This window comes from Oryctolagus cuniculus, chromosome 3 (assembly GCF_964237555.1).
Source record: "Oryctolagus cuniculus chromosome 3, mOryCun1.1, whole genome shotgun sequence".
In the NCBI taxonomy this organism is placed as follows: domain Eukaryota; kingdom Metazoa; phylum Chordata; class Mammalia; order Lagomorpha; family Leporidae; genus Oryctolagus; species Oryctolagus cuniculus.
This window is the reverse complement of record NC_091434.1, coordinates 111,371,225-111,388,011: the sequence shown is the minus strand read 5'-3', so window position 1 is coordinate 111,388,011 and position 16,787 is coordinate 111,371,225. Positions and strand designations below refer to the sequence as shown.

At 36.4% G+C, this 16,787-nt stretch overlaps 1 protein-coding gene and 1 pseudogene across 2 annotated transcripts in view; one reads left to right on the top strand and one right to left on the bottom strand.

Moving 5' to 3' along the window:
* Positions 1–16,787, top strand: part of SLC35F5 (solute carrier family 35 member F5) — a 48,755-nt gene that overhangs the window by 9,669 nt on the left and 22,299 nt on the right. For both annotated transcript variants that reach the window (XM_002712407.5, XM_008258490.4), the window contains exons 5-11: positions 215–277; positions 2,997–3,078; positions 3,877–4,067; positions 7,867–7,948; positions 8,683–8,770; positions 11,166–11,230; positions 13,386–13,490. In XM_002712407.5, the coding sequence (XP_002712453.2) occupies positions 215–277; positions 2,997–3,078; positions 3,877–4,067; positions 7,867–7,948; positions 8,683–8,770; positions 11,166–11,230; positions 13,386–13,490 (676 nt within the window). The remainder of the gene's footprint in view (positions 1–214; positions 278–2,996; positions 3,079–3,876; positions 4,068–7,866; positions 7,949–8,682; positions 8,771–11,165; positions 11,231–13,385; positions 13,491–16,787) is intronic.
* LOC127491943 (U2 spliceosomal RNA) lies at positions 1,222–1,331 on the bottom strand (annotated as a pseudogene).

Genomic DNA, 16,787 nt, shown 5'->3' with positions numbered 1-16,787 from the left:
CGATATTAGACCAATCAGTCTCAGTTTCTTCATCAATAAAATGAAAATGGTAATACCTGCCTTGCATTTTGATTACTTGGCATTAATTGGAATTATTAGTAGTAGTTATACTCTTATAGGTATGTTTTGAATTTTTATTCTGTTCTTTTGAGCTGTGTCTGACTAATATTACGTTATAAGTTTAATTGAATTGTATGTTTTTTGTTATATTTAGTTTGCAGATGCTGAAGGTTATTTTGCTGCTTGCACAACAGATACAACTATAAACAGTTCTTTGGTAAGTTTTCTCATCACCACTGGAGCTGGTGGACTTGAGCCACTGCAGGAAGAACTCAATAACAGCTTCGATGGCACCATAGCTATATTAGGAATTATAGCTCAATGTTGAGTGCCCTCTATGAAATTTGTTGTTTAGTATTTTCTTCCTTTTTTTCTTCCTTCCCAGGGAGACCTGGGGCTTGGAGGTAAGCAATTCAGCTACCTCTGAAGAGACAGGGGAAGGGGAAACTAGTTTTGAAAATGGTAAAGGACAATCCTTTGTTCCTTACCAGCTTTTCTACTTCATACTCATTATCATTTAGAGACAAATATTTCTACTTGACTCTAAGAATATGTAAGTAGATTGTTCATTTGTTCATTCCACACATTTTTTAGAGTGCCTAATATGTGTTAAGCATTAGGTCTAGGCTCTGAAAATACAGCTTATGTTCTAGTGTGTGTGTTTGTTTGGGGTAAGGGAGGAGACAGATAATAAGAAAGCAAATAAAATAATTAACATATTTACTTAAGTATTTATAATCTATTTAGAGAGATACTATGTAAAATCCATTCTTGTTAGACCATTACTGAGGCATCTCTTTAAAATGTGGTTTTTACAGTACTTCTTTTCTTTCCAAATGTGGCATTCTATCTGAGAATGGTATTAAAGTTCTCTAAAATTTAATAACAGCTTGTGAAGCCCTTGTTTGGTGACTTTATTGACAGTACAGTTTTTCATTTTGTTTTATTTGTGTCTTAGAACTGTAGTTAAATGTGTAGTTAAATGTGTAAGTTTGTACTGAGAAAAGTTTATTGACACTTAGAGAAAATGCCCTTTCTTTTCTTTGGGATCTTAATGTGCCAAGGTAATTTAATATCAGCTGTCTCTGTCAATACAAAAATCAGAACTGAGATAGCAGACTACCCTTCTGACTATTCTTCCTTTATTCCTTGCTGTTATCCATAAGATGAGTCTACCAAATTGTGTTAGGCCCAGTACTATAATGATAAGTTCAGTATAACTGATAAGAACAGATACTACACTTGATCTTAACCAAAGGCCGAGAAGCAATAATAAGTACAGTATAACAAAGAGACTAACCATGTCTGTTTCTAGACCCTATTTGTTTATTTACTGAACATTTGTCATTGTCAGGAGTTAAAAATCAAAGAAATAAAACTGTTTCTGGTTGGAAAACTAGATCACCTGGAGAACATTTGAAAAATAGATGTCATTTAGAATCACCTAAAAATACTGACCTTTTAGAGGAAGGTTAGGCAAACCAGGCTTTAATACTATTGTGTACCATTTTATTATTTTTTTAAAGATTGATTTATTTTTACTTGAAATGCAGAATTACAGAGAGAGGAAGAGACAAAAAGAGAAAGATATCTTCCAACCGCTTGTTCACTCACAAATGGCCTCGGTGGCAGGGCTGGGCCAGGCCAAAGCCAGGATCCTTGAACTCCATCCAGACCTCCCACATGGGTGCAGGGACCCAAGCACTGGGGCCATCTTCCAGTACTTTCCCAGTGCGTTAGCAAAGAGCTGGATCAGAAGTGGAGCAGCAGGGAATCCAACTGGCACCAGCACCTCCTTTGTTTATTTTATATGTTAGTTTCTTGAACCTATTTCATAAACTTATTGTGGAGACCAGCGAAAAATGTACACGTGTTTAACTGTTCTGCTTGGTACCTGGTACCTAGCAAGAAGTAAGTCATGGTAGTGGCCATTTGTTGCTACCTATTAATTGTGTAAAAGTTTTCAGGAATTTTTATGCTTTTGTTGTTGAATCTTATGTAGTTAGAGGAAATAATTTGGAAAGCTTTTTTTAAAAGATTTTTTAAGATTTATTTATTTGAAAGAGTTACAGAGAGAGGTGTAGAGAGAGAGAGAGAGAGGGAGAGAGAGAGAGAAAGAGGTCTTTCATCCACTAGTTCACTCCCCAAATGGCTGCAATAGCCAGAGCTGAGCCAGGAGTCTCTTCTGGGTTTCCCATGTGGGTGCAGGGGCCCAAGGACTTGGGCCATCTTCTACTGCTTTCCCAGGCCATAGCAGAAAGCTGGATTGGAACTAGAGCTGCTGAGACTCAACCCAGTGCCCATATGCGCCACAGCACCAGCCCCGTGGCAAATATTATTAATGCAAACTGTATATTTGATTGCTGTTCCTTGTCTGCCTTCCCCTTTAGACTACAGGATCACTGAGGATAAGACTTTTTCATTTCTCACCCTTATGTTCCTAAGACCTAGAACCATATTTGACATGGTCAGAGCTCAATATGTATTTTTTTAAAAGAGTGAATGAAAAGGGATGGGAGATAATCTGTTAACTGAGAGAGAGGTCATTTTTTTTAATGACATTTAAATACAGGTTAAGTATCCCTTATCCTAAAATTTGAACTCCAGAATGCTCCAAAATCTGAAACTTTTTGAGCATACTTACAAAATATCTGAGTTTGGAGTATTTTGGATTTTGGATTTTCAAATTTGGGATGCTCAGCCTGTCCTAGTTATAATGTCCCAATGTTATTATATTACATTTCCAAACTTTAAACTGATTTATTGTTTGTCATTATACTTTGATGAATTAGTTGAGTTTCCTTAAAAACATGTTTTGGGAAAATTATGACGTGTAAACATGGTGTTTTGGATGGTATCTGGATCTACATTTAAGTTGTAGCCACCATATCATCTTTTATACTGGCTGTTTTTGTTCTGTTTCTGTTACATTCCAGAGTGAACCTCTGTATGTTCCTGTGAAATTTCATGATCTTCCAAGTGAAAAACCTGAGAGTACAAGCATTGATACTGAAAAAAGTGAGCAAATCTTACAATTTCATATCTCTGAAGGGGGGGGGGGAAATTTTAGCCTCATTAAAGCCTCCCACTCAGCCCTAAACTTGTGGTTTGCTAGACTGACTGGCATTCCCCAGTAATGCTTCTGTTGCACATGTGTTGGCTCATCCTGCAGTCTTCTACACATTTGTCTAGATTGTGAATCTGATACAATATAATCATTTTTGCAATGATCCAACCAGAAATCCAAGCACCAAAAGTCTGTATGGTTTCATCATAAATATATTTTTTCAAATGAACAGTATCCTCTCCATATGCCCTTAAATCCCTCATAGCAAATTAGGTAAGTTTTGAGGGTTCTGTGAATTTATTAAAGCATACCAGGTTCAGTGTAAACATAGGATTTACCCACAATTTTTCTCACAAGAAATGGACCTATACAGGAATAATCTGCATGCTTGCCCAAGAAAATAATTCTTATAATTTGAGTATTCATGAAGAAAAATCCAAACAAAATTTTATTATAAATGCTAAAACAATAATCATACTAAAATCCAGAAGCAGGCAGTTTACACATTTCCAGAAGACATGTTTAATTGTTAGTCTCATTTTAAAACCTTCCAAACATTTTCATAGATGAAACCATATTTCCAGTTAACTATTTTGAATAGACAAAGATGCCCCAGGTAATAACATAACTCTGGTTTCCTTTGTCATAGATGAATTAAATAGTATATACTTATCATTAAATCACAACTTAGATTTTATTGATTGCAAGGGGAAACATTTAATGATTTTGTGTTGTGCTTTCCTTTTAAGCTCCCAAAAAGTCTCGTGTAAGGTTCAGTAATATCATGGAGATCCGACAGCTTCCATCAAGCCATGCATTAGAAGCGAAGTTGTCGCGCATGTCATATCCTACTGTGAAAGAACAAGAATCTATATTAAAAACTGTGGGGAAACTGACTGCAACTCAAGTAGCAAAAATTAGCTTTTTTTTTTGCTTTGTGGTAGGTTGTTTCTTAATTATATGTTTGGAACTTGAAAAGACTGTATACTGACAATATTGTATTAAAGTATAAGACTTTCAGATTGTTAATTTTTGTTTGTTGTTGTTAATCATGACTTTATTTATTTATTCTTGTAATTTATTTGACAGGTAGTTATAGACAGTGAGAGAGAGAGACAGAGAGAAAGGTCTTCCTTTTGTTGGTTCACTCCCCAAATGGCCACTATGGCCGGCACTGCGCCAATCTGGAGCCAGGAGCCAGGTGGTTCTTCCTGGTCTCCCATGCGGGTGCAGGGGCCCAAGCACTTGGGCCATCCTCCACTGCCCTCCCGGCCCACAGCAGAGAGGACTGGAAGAGGAGCCACCAGGACTAGAACCCGGCACCCATATGGGATGCCGGCGCCGCAGGCGGAGGATTAACCAAGTGAGCCACGGCGCTGGCCCCTAATCATGACTTTAAACTCTACTCTCTGGCATGACGGGGAATTAGAGTTAATACATGATTATCGTTACCTCAATATATTAATTGTAATTCAATGAATTTTACAACAGTGAAACTGTTCATATACACACAAGTGCAGTTTAGGAAGTTCTTCAGAGTTTGTCATTTTCTCAGAGTTAGAATTATATTTATTTTACCCTGTGTTATAAAATACAAGGGAATAGTAAAAATCCACATAGGAGTTTACTATACATGTTAATTTGTTCAAGTATGTGTTTTTACACTTTATATTAAATCATGTAAATGTGGTTGAGTATTATTTTTGCAAGTACAGTAATTCCACAGAATTTCCTATAGATTTTTTTTTAAAAAAGATTTGTTTATCTGAAAGACAGAGTAACAAAAAGAGACAGAGAGAGATCTTCCATCTGCTAGTTCATTCCCCAAATGGCTGCAACAGCCAAGGCTGGACCAGCCAGTGCCAGGAGCCCAGAACTCTCTCCAGATCTCTTACATGTATGACAGGGATCCAAGTACTTGAGCTGTCATCTGCTGCCTTCCAGGATGTGCCTTAGTGGGAAGTTGGATCCGAAGCAGATTAGCTGGGGATTGAACCAGGCACTCTGGTAAAGGATGGAGGCAGCCCAAGCAGCAACTTAAACTACTACATCAAACGCCTGTGCCTGTTTGCTTGAAATTTATTAAGAGTAGGTTTTAAATGTCCTCACTACCACCCCCCACATACAGTAGTAACTGTGGATGATGATGGGTGTTCTAATTTGTGATAATTAGTATATAGTGTATATATACATATATATCATATACATACATAAATCATCACTTTGTATATTCTGAATTTATATAATTTTTGTCAATTAAGTATCTCTTAGAATATTTTTATGGGTATTTAAAACTGAATTACTATGAATGAAACAATGAAATGTTATATAAATTATTTCCTATAATTATTAGTAAGTAGTTGTCCTCAACTCTGGAGTAATAGAATGAGTCGTGGATAATGTATGGATGATTTTTATTGGAGTAAAGTGGGAATAGGTCTTTTATTATGAGTGCCCTGGGTTGAGAGCCAGAGAATAGAGTTTTGGGAGAGGTAGAGAATGGGAAGGTCTTTCTGGGAAGCTAATGAGTTTTTATGATCTTTGAATGCCTGCCATCTAAGTGTTCTGTTGTTATTTCTTTACCTTCCATTAGCAGAGACTGGTGAGATTGTTTGGAAAATGTGCAAAATGTTTAAATATTAAAGTAGTACAAGAATTGGGTTAATAAAGCTACTTACACCCGATAAGCTTATCTGTTCTTGCAGAAAATCTCTGAAAGATAATTCAGGGCAGTATCTGCCTCTTGCCTAGTGATTCAACTACAGATAGATTATGAATCCTACAGCTGTATATGTTTGATATTACCCATTTCTTTTTCTTTTCTTTTCTTTTTTTCTTTTTTTTTTTTTTTTTTTTTTGGACAGGCAGAGTGGATAGAGAGAGAGAGAGAGAGAGAGAAAGGTCTTCCTTTTGCCGTTGGTTCACTCTCCAATGCTGCTGCAGCTGGCATGCTGCAGCCGGCGCATCACGCTGATCTGAAGCAGGGGCCAGGTGCGTCTCCTGGTCTCCCATGGGGTGCAGGGCCCAGGTGCTTGGGCCATCCTCCACTGCATTCCCTGGCCACAGCAGAGAGCTGGCCTGGAAGAGGGGCAACCGGGAGAGAATCCGGCGCCCTGACCAGGACTAGAACCCGGTGTGCCAGCGCCGCTAGGTGGAGGATTAGCCTATTGAGCCGCGGCGCTGGCTGATAGTACCCATTTCATCAATTGCTACCTCATCTTATTATTTAGATAGGTAAGTGAAATTATCTAGGAAATCAGATGGACTTTAGATGAAATAATGGGCTGGCGCTGTGGCTTACTAGGCTAATCCTCCGCCTAGCGGCGCTGGCACACCGGGTTCTAGTCCCAGTCGAGGCGCCGGATTCTGTCCGGTTGCCCCTCTTCCAGGCCAGCTCTCTGCTGTGGCCAGGGAGTGCAGTGGAGGATGGCCCAAGTGCTTGGGCCCTGCACCCCATGGGAGACCAGGAGAAGCACCTGGCTCCTGCCTTCGGATCAGCATGGTGCGCTGGCCGCGGCGGCCATTGGAGGGTAAACCAACGGGAAAGGAAGACCTTTGTCTCTCTCTCTCTCTCTCACTGTCCACTCCGCCTGTCAAAAATAAATAAATAAAAATAGATGAAATCATACACATAGACACAATTGCACTGTGACTTTAGCCTCAATTACACTATAGACTAGAGATCACTAGACTCTTAGCCATCTGCTGTCTCTGATAGTATCCTGATATCTTACATCTATGCACTTCATAATACTTAGTTATAAATTCTGAGAGAGATCTAAATATGTCCCTTTCAATAGAGACAAGGCAGTCTTCAGTGGAATCTGTGACAGTAACAAAGATACCAAAATAGTTAGACTAACAGTTAGTTTACTTCTGTAAAGTATATGCTTTAGTAACACTCATGCTTGAAATAGTGAAGTATCTAGCTATCAAAAAAAAAAAAAGATCAATTTTAACGAAGATAAATGAGCTTTGGACATCATAACACCCTTCATCAAAAAAAGATTTTATTTCCTTTTCCTAAAGCAAAGTAGGTGTGGGATTGGGAATTTAAGAATATCCCAAGCTTAAGGAGCAGAAGATAAGGAAGAGAAATAAAATCCTCCTCATAGCTAGAAAACTTCCTTCAGTGTATCCAAAATTATAAGAACTTCTTTGCGTTGTATCTCCAAACAGAATCATATAATTAATCCCAGATGATTCATAATAATCATATAAATAATTACCAATAAACTAATAATTTTCATTAGACATTTCTAAATTTATGAAGTAAATGTAGCCTTTGCTTATCAATCTAGCTAGCTAGCTAGTTCCATCTTTCTGCATGGACACATTCAGTTTAATGGAGTTCTTAATTATGCTATTCACCTATATATGTGTTAATGTTTGAGATTTTTCCCCAATTTAAATTTGATTTAAATAAGCTTCATAGAGTGCTAGTGGTGCTTGATTAAAACAAATTTTAAAAGTTATTTAATGCCTAATTTTATTTTACTTTCTTTTAAAAAGAAAGGTAACTTTCAACCAATTTTTGTTAATTTCATAAGGGAAATTGGATAACATGATCTTAGGTCTGATTACAAATGTTTATTATCTTTTGGGCCTGTGGTTTTTTTTAATGTGAAGCAGCTTTTAAAATCTCTCATGGTAAAAGTGTTTAGGAAAAGAAAAAAAGGGAGCACTATAAGTTGCTATAAAAGATACAGACATGTCTATCATTTTGTTTTTTCTTTTAGTGGTTTTTGGCAAATTTGTCTTATCAAGAAGCACTTTCAGACACACAAGTTGCTATAGTTAATATTTTGTCTTCAACTTCTGGTAAGAAATTTATCTTCAAATCTGCTATAAAGTTGATACATGTATATTTCTGGTATATATACATATTTGCATATGTATATAAAATTCTATCTTCTAAGCTGTTACATTAATTTTAGGGTACATTAGTGTAATTGTAACTGCTTTTTAATCTTCATATTTTCTTTTTTTAGTCTTGTGCTGTTTATGTTTTCAGATACTTTACAGAATTTTTTATATGCCAATATATTGAAGTATTTCAGTTGGTTCTTTATATTATAGTTGTAGCTAGTTTTCTTTCCCTGCACATATCCTTTCTAAAGATCTTTTTCTAGACCCTTTAACTAAATATAATAGCTTCTTTCAGAACTATAATTTTCCCCATGTTAAGGTGTTTTATTTTTAAAATTGAATCACCTTCCAAATCTGGAAGATAAAAGAAGTATTTTTGAAGTGGTAAAAATAACTTTAGCACACAGGCTGGAATATGATGAAGTCAGAATGTTATTCTGGATGCTTAACTCCCTTATTATTTTAAAATAAATAGAACTCTCCTTGATCTGTACAGTTAAGATAAACGTGGTTTAATTTTGATGTATGACTTTGAACATTTCAGCCTAGATAACTGCAGTCACAGTCATTTAAAAATGACAAAAGAATAATTTGTTAGATTTATAATGAAGCCATGAAGATGATATTAAATAATGGTAACAGTCTCTAAGCTCATGTACCTTGTTTTCATCCTTTTCTCCCCATAGGACTGTTTACCTTAATTCTTGCTGCAGTGTTTCCTAGTAACAGCGGTGATAGATTTACCCTTTCAAAATTATTAGCTGTAATTTTAAGGTAAGAATATTAGTATATTCATAGTATAATAGGTAGTTTTCTCTGCCTAAAACTACAATGTTAAAAAATAGTCATAATAATTTATATTGTAGTATAATATACAAACAAAGATGAGGATACAAGAAGGCCCTAAGTGGGCATTGTGCTACTCAGTCCTGCATCACGTGCTGGAGCAGTTGTAAACCTTTCTGGGTAGGGTAACTTGCAGGAAGAAGCCCCATGACGTCTTTGACTCCCACTTATGTCAATACACACTTAATATTATCCTGATGCTCACATTTAACTTAATGTGGCAATTCAATCCTCATAACCTTCTGGGTTTCAATTTCCTTTTCCTGAGACAAGTTCCCCTTTTTTACTTGGTTTTGATTTCTCCTTGTACTTTTTCTAAAAATCTAACATTCAATTTTCTTTTCTTGTCTTACCCTCCAATGATCTTTCACTTATTTTCTGTATAACTTGTTTATTAGTTTTGTACTGCTGCACAACATCAATATTGCTAATAACTATATTTCAATCTTTATTTAATTGTGTGCATATTTGTGTTGTCTTCCTACTGGATTGTCAATCCTTAGAGACCTAAAGCCTCAGCATAGGCTTTCGCCCCTAGCAGTCAAAAAAAAAAAAAAGCTTTAAAACAAGTAGTATTGTATGTTCTTAAAATGTCATAGTAAACGTTGTTTAGTACCTCATTATGAACTGGCCTTAAACAATAACGTTCAGTTTCTGAGGTTATAAAAAAGAATTTGACATTGCAACAATCTTGAAGAAAATCTGATAAGCTAAGAAATCTCATTTGATCAATGAGAAAGAGTGGCCTCAACCCACCTGGAATCTTATTATTTTAATATAATAATCTAATTCCACTTCCATCATTACTAGGTTTGAGACCTTGGGCAAGTTTCTTACATCTCTGTGCAAATTTCCTCTTCTGTATATTGGGATAGTAGTAGAATTTGTTGTCTGGGATTGTCAAAAGTATTAAATGAATTAAAACTTGTTAAATGTTTGAGACAATATCTGGTATGTAACAGATGCTCATTATATTTAGCAATCATCATCATATAAATGGAAATAAAATCTCTGATTTCTGGAATGTTGTTGGTACTCAAATCATATCTGAATCTGATTCAGTTAAATGATTATTTAACTGAGAACTTTGGTCATTTAACTGAAGGATAACAAATTTTTAATATAAAGATTACATTTGACTTATGACAGCACTGTTCCACAAGGGAAAATAATTTCTTTTTTTAAGTATTTTTTTTTAAGATTTATTTATTTATTTGAAAGTCAGAGTTGCACATAGAGAAGAGGTGGAGGCGGGGGGGTCCTCCATTGATGGTTCACTCCCCAATTGGCCGCAACGGCCGAAGCTGCACTGATTCGAAGCCAGGAGCTAGGAGCCTCCTCTGGGACTCCCACGTGGGTGCATGGGCCCAAGGACCTGGGCCATCTTCCACTGCTTTCCCAGGCCACAGCAGAGAGCTGTGTCAGAAGTGGAGCAGCCAGGGTTCAAACCAGTGCCCACGTGGGATGCTGGTGCTTCAGGCCAGGGCATTAACCCATTGTGCCACAGCACCAGCCCCAATAATTTCTTTTTTAATATTCCTCTCCCATTGCCACGTGGTCATTTTGATCAAAAGGTGAGAGAATTAGACTTTTTAAAATTAGTATTCCATCTGCTTGAAAAATTGTATATAATTTAGAAGATGCATAGAAATAGGAAAATAGCATAAGCTTCATGAGCCTAAGAACCATATCCATCTCATTCACTCATGTTAGCTACTCAGAAAATAGCAATTGAGTGAGTGACCTGATTTCTCTGTATTCTTAGTTTGATCTTATTTTTATTCATTAAAAGCATGGGATAAGTGGGATTACTTAAGTATGTAAGGATATTTTTACCGTTAACTTAGGTTTTGTCAGTAAGCAGAAGTTGTACCGATGTAAAGTCTATATTAACTTAATACATTTATATCTCCAAAAGAAGGATTGGCAGAGGAATGACAAGTTGGTTAATTTTTCTCCAGTTGAAGGGTAATAGTACTTAAGAATGTTGGACTCTGGAGCCAGTTGGTCTTGGTTCAATGACTTTACCTCTTTGTGCATTAGTTTGCTCATGTAAAATGCAAATGGTAATAGTGATGCCTTTCATGTGAGGCAATATTATTCATTTTGTGAGTATTAAATTAGTTATTAGAAGTATAATACTAAAAAAAGAAGTATAATATACTTTACTGATAATATTATTAATTCTTATTAATGAACTTCTTCAACAGCTTTACCCAAAGTTAGGTTAGACTTTATCACTTATAAATAATTTTTTTCTTTATAATTAGCCTCTTAAGGAATTCATTATTTTGCTTATCAGTAATGACTGTCATTCTTATAGCATTGGAGGTGTTGTGCTGGTAAACCTATCAGGGTCTGAAAAATCTGCTGGAAGAGATACAATAGGTAAGTTACCTCTCAGTTAAGAGCATAGAAGTATGCTAAGAAGTTTGTGTATGTCATCATTTGTGCACATGTGTGCTAATACAGAGCATGGGAACTAACAGCATTTTTTTTAAAGCTTTTCCTTGGAATTAATGTAAAAAACAATTCAAAAATGCTTTATGGAATTCTCATATAACCTTCATCCACATTTCTCTAGTTGTTAATAATTTATATAACTACAGTTATAAATATTAGGAATTAGCATTGATTAAAATTGTAGTACCTGATTTATAGACCTTTACAAATTTCACTGTTATTTCTACTAAGGTTCTTTTTCTGGTCCAGGATCATTGTTGCATTTAATTGTCATGTATCTTTTTGTTTCTTTTAATCTGTAACTGTTCCTGCCTCTGTTTTTGTCTTCTATGACCTTGACACTTTTGAAGGATACAGCCTAATTGTTTGCAGAATGCCCCTCAATTTGAGTTTGACTGATTTCCTCATGATTAAATTGAAGTTGTTCACTTATGCTAAGAATGTGTTTCCTTATCTGATTAGTGCATTGTACCAGAAGGCACATGATGTTGATTTGACCTGGGACTAGTGATGTTAATTCCAAGGTGTTTTCTGCCAGATTGCTCCAGAATAAAGTTACTGTTTTTTTCTTTGTAGATAATAAACATGGTGTGGAGAGATACTTTGAGACTAGACAAATATCCTGTTCCTATCAAACTTTTACCCACTAATTTTGTCATGCATTCTTGATTCTTATCTGAAACAGTTCTAAATATGATAAACAATTTTTGATCCTATGCTTAGATTTAATAAAACCAAGATGATCAGAACCTAACTTAAATGGTTTCCCTTGGATACTTTATCTAGGTATTATGAAATTTATTGAATAAACCAATGCTTTCTTTGTTATTTTTCGTTACTGCTCAGCGAGCAGTGCCTTAAACTGCCTTATATCTTTCTTACTTAGAGCAGTTTTGTGTCAGTCTTTATAAAGTTTGTCAAAAGTAGAATTAAAAGATAATGCACATTTTCTGTGAACTTTTTGTAGCCCCTTATATATAAAATAATATATATAGATACAAAGATATTTCATAAAACTTGTGGCAAATGGAGTTAAGAGTGTGAGTTTGTTTTGGTTCAAAAATTGTTTTGAAATCTATGCATAGTTTTTCATAATACACATCTTACATACATTATGAACAAACCATTTTTATAACAAAATAATTTCATACTTTAAATACCATTTCCCGTTAAAGTACTTCATGTATTTGTTATGTGTGTGAGATGTTTGTTTTTAAAGATTTATTTTTTGCTGGCGCCACAGCTCACTAGGCTAATCCTCCGCCTGTGGCCCTGGCACCCCAGGTTCTAGTTCCTGTCAGGGCGCTGGATTCTGTCCCGGTTGCTCCTCTTCCAGTCCAGCTCTCTGCTATGGCCCAGGAGTGCAATGGAGGATGGCCCAGGTCCTTGGGCCCTGTGCCCGCAAGGGAGACCAGGAGAAGCACCTGGCTCCTGGCTTCGGATCAGCGCAGCACGCCGGCCGCAGCGGCCATTGAGGGGTGAACCAACGGAAAAAGGAAGACCTTTCTCTCTGTCTCTCTCTCTCACTGTCCATTCTGCCTGTCCAAAAAAAAAAAAAAAAAGATTTATTTTTATTTATTTGAAAGGCAGAGTTGACAGAAGAAGAGACAGGGAGAGAGGGAGAGGGAGAGATCTTCCATCCAGATACTGCAACAGCAGAAGCTGGACCAGGCCAAAGCCAGAAGCCTGGAACTCCATCCAGATCTTCCACATGAGTGGCAGAGGCCCAAACACTTTGGCCATGATTCTCTACTTTCCTAGGTGTATTAGCAGGGAGATGGATCAGAAATGGGGCAGCCTGGACTTGAATCAGCCTTCCAACAGGGGATGCCATTATTGCAGTGGGCAACTTAACCTGCTGTGCCCCAACACTAGCCCAAGAGATTTGTTGATAGGATTTCCCTTTGCTTTTTTCAAAAAAGGTCTAAAAATAGTAAAATAATAGTTATCTTTTGAGTAATTGATTAAAATATTGAATATGCTCATTTCTTGAAGTAGTGTCTGATACTAAATTGTGAATAAGTATATGTTGAATGAGTTAATAAATAAATGCTTTAAGTCCTTATGTTGATTTTTACAGGTTCTATTTGGTCTCTTGTTGGAGCCATGCTCTATGCTGTCTATATTGTTATGATTAAGAGAAAAGTAGACAGAGAAGACAAGTTGGATATTCCAATGTTCTTTGGTAAGAATATGTTTAATTTGAGGCTATTCAAATGATTGACTTAGACTTTAGTTTTTAATTTTGGGTAGAAGAAAGCCTTTCCCCCCTCCATAAGAGTGCTTAAAACCATTTAAGGATTATGGAGACCATCTCAGTGCTTTTCTATTACTTTGTCCTGCATGGTTGTACACCTCTGAGGGAATGTCCATTCCCCTCAGTATGAGGTGGAGAAACTTACTCCTAAAGCCTTTTTTGCATCAGTGTTTTCAGCCTAGGATTCAAATATGTCCTCATTGATAGGACAGAATTATTCCATGTGAGAGTTTACTCACTATATATTTTACATTTTGCCATTAGAATTGTTGGAAGTATAGGATTGGGGAACTGCCCCAAAATAATATGTAGAAAATTATTCCAATTTGTGTATATATTTTCATTAAAAATGGTGGTATAGTTAAAGGCTTTCCATTTACATTTTATCCTAAAAACTCATATTTTTTCAACATAGATTCTCAAATTACCCAGTTATAGTTTCTGGCACCAATTCTTAGGCTTTGGTAAATAAAATACCTAATATGACATAAATTTTCCTTTGTCTAAAATCAGTTAAAGAAAGAATTTGTGGGATTTGTAGTATTGCTAAAGAACACACAATGATATGATATTCACCAAAAATTGGCTGAATATAATTAGAGAAAGAAGCCTGGCAATGAGAGTTCAGAGTGCAGTTGACAGGAAGTTAGGAGACCTGGAATTTGGCTATTATAACTTCCTTTGACTTGTATTCATATGAAAAATGGAAGATACTGGACTACATAAGTGCTTCTAAACTCATCCAAACTCCTTCCTAGGGAATAGAAAGGATTTGGGCTGGGAAGAGATGGAGTTGCACATGGGAGTCTGTTCTTGATTTTTTGTTGTTGTTGTTGTTGCTTCCTCTGGAGCAGTCTTACTAGTTGGGCTTTTTCTGTTATGATTTAGTTTGTAAAAAAGGTTTTTCAACTAAAAATAGTTTAAATAGCTGCACCTAAATATTTACAGCCATAAAACATTTGAAAAGTCACAGGTCTGAATGACTGCTTACATTCCTTTTAAGTATACCATTATAGAAATATACATTAAAAATGAAGATTAGGGCTGGTGTTGTGGTGTGATAGGTTAAATTGCCACTTGTTTTTATGTTTATTTTTTAAGGATTTACTTATTTATTTGAAAGGCAGAGTTAAAGAAGGAGATAGACACAGAGAGAAATTGAGAGAGAGAGAGAGAGAAAGAGAGGGAGAGGGATCTTCCATCCACTGATTTACTCCCCAAATGTCTGAGACAGCCAGAACTGAGCCAGATGGAAGCCAGGAACTAGGAGCTTTTTCCAGGTCTCCTATGTTGGGCAGGGCCCTTAGCACTTGGTCCATCTTCTGCTGCTTTTCTAGGTACGTTAGCAGGGAGCTAGATCCAAAGTGGAGGAGCTAGCCACCCATATGGGATCCTGGCACTGCAAATGGTGGCTTAATCCACTGTGCCACAATGCCAGCCCCAAACTGCCACCTGTGGTGTGAGCGTTGCACATTGGAATGTTGTTTCAAGTCTTGGCTTCCAGCTAATGCACCTGAAAAGTAGCAGATGATGGCCCAAGTACTTGGGCCCCAGCCATTCATGTGGGAGACCCAGATGGAGTTTCTAGCTCCTGACTTCAGTATGGCCCAGACCTGGTTGTTGCAACCATTTGGAGACTAAACCAGTGAATGGAAGAAATCTTTTTCCTTCTGTCTCTTTCTCTCTCATGTGTGTATGTGTGTGTGTGTGTCTGTGTCTGTGTCTCCCCATCTTAATTTTCTTTCAAATAAGTATTTTTTAAAAGAATGATTTTTTTTGTTTTTTATTTGTATGTATCTCATAAATACAACATTAGGAACATAGTAATTCTTCCCACCATACTCACCCTCCCATCCACTCTTTATGCCCCCTTCCTCCTCCCTCTTCTTTTAAGTCCAAAAAAGAAAAAGTGAAAAAAAAAAGAATGGAATAAAAAGCTAAGAAAACTGTTACTCAACAGTCTAGACAAAGGGCTGTTCTATGTTATTTCTTCTCAAAGGTGAATTTGCTTCATTTCCCTTCCTTCCTCTCCCTTCTTTCTTTTTAGAAACTTGGTTGTCTTTAAAAAAGAACCCAAGGATGATACATCTTTTTTGAGCTTTTAGACATAGCTATAACTTATGAGACATAATAATATTCTCAATTTAATACAATAAAAGAAAGTGATTCTTGAAAACAAATTTTACTATGAAGTCTCATGGTACAACCCTTTGGGGACAGAGGTCCTGCATGGAAAGTTAGTGTACAATGACTCTTGTTGTTTATTTAACAAATAACACTCTTAAGTGTGACATCAGTGATCACCTAAGGCTCTTGACATAAGCTTCCTTGGCTATAGAAGCCTTTTGGATCCACTAGCTTGACAAAGCCATAAGCAAAGTAGAAGTTCTCTCCTCCTTTCACAGAAAAGTACATCCTTCTTTGTGGCCACTTCTTTCCACTGGGGTCTTACCCAAAGGGGTCCCTTATGTAGGACATTTTTTGCTGGCGTGTTTTGGCTTTCCATGCCTGAAATGTTCCCCCTGAGCTTTGTAGCCAGACCAGAGTGATTTAAGGGCTGATTCTGAGATCAGAGTATTACTTAAAGTGATTGTTATTCTATGAGTTGGCTGTATGGACTGCTTCCCATGTTGGAGCCTTCATTCCTTTTTAATTCTATTATTTCCAAACATTTAGTCCTATTTATATGATCATTTTAACACTTGATCCTATTTATATGGTCACTTTAGCACTTGTTCCTACCAATGTAATATTTATAACACTTAAGCTGCTATTTTTATCAGCCAGCTTAAGGGATTTTGGGGTCCTTTGGCAAGTTGTTAAGCTGTACCCTTAGAATAAGTCCATAGGAAAGTATGTAGGACTATACTGCTTTGCAATTATGACTGCAAGTCATAATTTCACAATTACAACTTTAGGATCTTGGTAATTCTTCCCACTGTGCCCACCCTCCAATCCACACCCCCACCCCCATCCTCTTCTTATTCTTATTCTCACTCTTATTCGTTACTAAGATCTATTTTCAATTAATTTGATACATATATGATTAACTCTATGTTAAGTATAGAGTTAAAGTATAGAGTTAAGTATAGAGTTAAATGGTTCAGATGAAAGAGAAAAAGGTAAAGAAAATATTAGAAAGGGAAAGATAAACAAAAATGTAGAACAAAAAGCTGTTCAACAGTCAAGAGAAGAGCTGTTCAAAATCATTGCTTCTCAAAGTGT